This window comes from Charadrius vociferus, unplaced genomic scaffold, assembly GCF_000708025.1.
Source record: "Charadrius vociferus isolate BGI_N301 unplaced genomic scaffold, ASM70802v2 scaffold433, whole genome shotgun sequence".
NCBI classification, from domain to species: domain Eukaryota; kingdom Metazoa; phylum Chordata; class Aves; order Charadriiformes; family Charadriidae; genus Charadrius; species Charadrius vociferus.
This window is the reverse complement of record NW_009647846.1, coordinates 3,896,964-3,900,339: the sequence shown is the minus strand read 5'-3', so window position 1 is coordinate 3,900,339 and position 3,376 is coordinate 3,896,964. Positions and strand designations below refer to the sequence as shown.

At 40.6% G+C, this 3,376-nt stretch overlaps 1 protein-coding gene across 1 annotated transcript in view; it reads left to right on the top strand.

Moving 5' to 3' along the window:
* The window catches only part of FGD5 (FYVE, RhoGEF and PH domain containing 5), a 98,592-nt gene that overhangs the window by 2,821 nt on the left and 92,395 nt on the right, over nt 1-3,376 (top strand). Inside the window, exon 2 of the mRNA XM_009882896.1 lies at nt 2-179. Within this exon, the coding sequence (XP_009881198.1) occupies nt 2-179 (178 nt within the window). The remainder of the gene's footprint in view (nt 1; nt 180-3,376) is intronic.

Sequence of the window (3,376 nt, the reverse complement as noted above, 5' to 3'; positions counted from 1 at the left end):
GACTATGAAAACATACAAATTCCTCCTCGAAGATCCACCAGAGCAGGAACTTTTACTGAGTTTTTTGAAGATCCCAGCAGGGCATTATCTGCTGCTAATGAGAATGACGGCTATGTGGATATGAGCAGCTTCACTGGCTTTGAGAACAAGCAGCAAACCACAGACCAGGAAACAGAAAGGTACTGTAATAAATTATTGTGTAAGACCTGCTAGCCTTGGCCAAACAGGCAAGGCCTCCCCTGCTAAGTATTGTAGGCAGCTCCTTCATCTTCCTTGGCTTATACCCCCTCTCAGGAAATGCTTACAAGAAAGGTTGGAAGAATACAAGATAAACCTTTGTCAGTGAAAAAAAAAAAGACACCAAATTAACTCTTTACGTTGTAAATGCATACTAGCAAGTCCAGTGGGTCTGGATCCTACAGTTTACAGATACAAACCAAAGGACATTTAAAAATATTTGGTTTATCCAGTGGATCTAATTTTGCTGGCTCGGGGGGGGGGGGGGCAGGAGAGCTTGCTTTGTTCTTCAGTAAGAGAGATTTCTGACTTCTTGACTGAATGAAAAGAGAGCCTATTTGCTAGAAGGGGTCCTGCTTAGTTTTTTCATTCCTGCCAATTTCTCAAAGCGACAATATATATATAAAATTTATCCTTCAAAGTACATCAGTTAAGTATAGACCAGAAAATCCCAAATCATGAACTAATCAGGCTAGACCATTAATTTTCAAAGTTGCTGTAAAGCTTATCATTACAGCCCTTTGACAGAGCTGCTGATCTATAAATTAATTAAATAGCTCCATCTGAAATCATATGCATTGCTAACATTAATAACAATCTTTCCTCCCATTCCATTAGATTATTTGCAAACAAGAAAATGTCCTTTTCATAGTGACATAGGAGCAGTGCACTCAAGACCTTTGAATTTGAATCTGTTGTCAGATTTTAGCATACAATCAGTGGAGTGCAGAGATGTAAATAAGAAGAGTGTTTTCCATTAGGTTCATGTTAAACAGATAAATGAGAAAACAAGGTGCGAAGCAAATGAATGAAAAGGAATGCCTTTAATGCAGCTGCATTTTGTTAGAGCTGTGTGAAAAAGATAAACATCCTAAAAGCAAGGTTTTCATGTCCACTTTCATCCATCATTCTCCTTCTAAAGGTATAATACTCCTGTTTCTTTGCAACATTTATTTTTTCTGGTCCTCTCCCCTGTCAGTATGAATGGAACAAACGGTGGGCTTTTCACACATCCCTTTTTTGATATTTCAGACTTGGGGAGTAAAAGAACTTTTCTTTAACACCTCTGAATGAGTCTTGCCAACCATTTCTAAGACAAGAATGATGTACAGTGCTTTGTCTTTCTGAGAGAGGCAAGAATTGGCGGAGGTGGGGGTGGTGAGTACGACCTGGGGAAAGAGATTGCAGCAGTGCTTAAGCTGTGGATCCAAACGTGCCTGAAGCTGAGGGGTCTGGGACTCAGGCTTGTGGTTTAGCTCTTCAGAGATGTTGGCTGCCTGCAGTGTTGGGGCCCCAGTGGTGCTGACACTGGGACATGGTGGAGTACAGCGCAGCTTCACAATGCGCACAGCTGCGTCCTCCGAGCAGGGCTCAGCACAAGCTGCATTAGCCGGGCCCGACAGCCCATTAGTCACACTGCTTTCAGCGGTTTGCTCTTGGAAAAGCTGGCCAGCTCTTTGTGTCCATGAAACGCCGCCCATTTTAGGTAGTTCTTGAAGAACCAAGTTAAAAATACTGAAACTACGTCAATTGCTGTGACTTGGGCCCATTTATGAACTTCCTGTGGAACCCTGTTGTTTCAAGGGGAGAGCCAATCCAAACTGGTTCAGGAAGTTTCAAGGTCAAGGCGTGAACATAATTTTTCAGTCTGCTGCTTGTTGTGCATGCAGTTTTTGCTGTTGGGGGAGAAATGAAGGCTAGGATCCTGAACAACCCCTTTATCAAGATAACCGGGGTGGAGGGGAAGAGCATCAGGCAGAGAGCAACATACATACATTGCTGCTGAGATAGCTATTATTTGCTATATTCGTCAGGATGTTTTGGACAAAGACATGCCTGAAAAGCTTTGATGAAATGTAAATGGGTAATACACATATAATGGCATAATATACTTGGAGAAACAGTGTAGGGTCTAATCATAAAGCAAAGCAAATTGTGCAAGTACATGTACATGAACCTATTTACACATGCATACATGATGTATGGACATGGATGTTTTATTTCCTGCTAAAGCAGTTCTGCCTAAAATATCTCTCAATGGATTTAAGCTTTCTAATATGAATACCTGTTAAACACATTTCTACCACAACTACACAGGGATAAAAATTACTCTGAACTCTAGCCTGCTCATATCCTGGGGCTTATTTCAACCATTTGAGAGTACAAGTGTGTTGGATTAAACCCTTGCAATACCTGAGAGTTGAGTCTATGAACTACTCTTTGGTGCATTCACCTGAAGAGCACTGGTATTTAGCATCTGCTGATACCTTATGGAATTGCTATGTTTTTGATGAATGGCCAAGTACAACTCTTTTATTACATTTCAGCAAAGAGAATGTGAGAGTGCTGTAAAAGATTATAATAATCCAGGAACCTCCACTACTGTGTGTGGTTGGGGAAAAGCAGCATGGGAGGGGGGCTTACAGAAATTGACAGGTGAGAAGATTCACTGTTTAATTTTCCTGCTTAAAAGGAAAGACCATGTGGAGTAGATTTAAACCAATAATTTCTAATTAGAAGCAATCACATTTATAGAAAAAGTCAAATAACGGAAGTGTTCTAGAAATATATCTTAACTTGGAATTGCCATTGCCAGAATGGAACTGGGAATATTGCCCCCTGAGGAGCAGTTATTGTGTATCCCCAAAATTTAGCTATCTGTTATTAATAATTAAATTCTGATTTGGGTGTATGACAACATAGGTCATCATTAGCCTTATGTACAGTGTAGAAATAATGGGACCTAAGTGGAATAAGAATTGGGCAAAATTCCCCTGATCTTTCCACATAGCCTGAATCAGACTAAATTTTTGTTTGCTTTTGAAAAGTCACTTCCTAGCTCCTTTTTTCTGAACTGTTGCACTACAAAGTGCAAAGCGACACAAACCAGTTGTTCAGGCTGAAAGCAAAAGACAGCTGTGCCCCATCTCTGGGACAGTACACTGTAACGTATAGCATTGCCTTGACCCTCAACAGCTACAAGTCAGAGCAATTTCACCAGAGTTACTGGCTAAACTTTCAGTTAGCATTAAAGCATTCTGGCACATGTCTTAAAGAATATCTTCACTAACCCAGCTTGACTTTCAGAGCATCAACCATGCATATAGGAATGTGATAACATCAAGGCAATGGGAAAGAG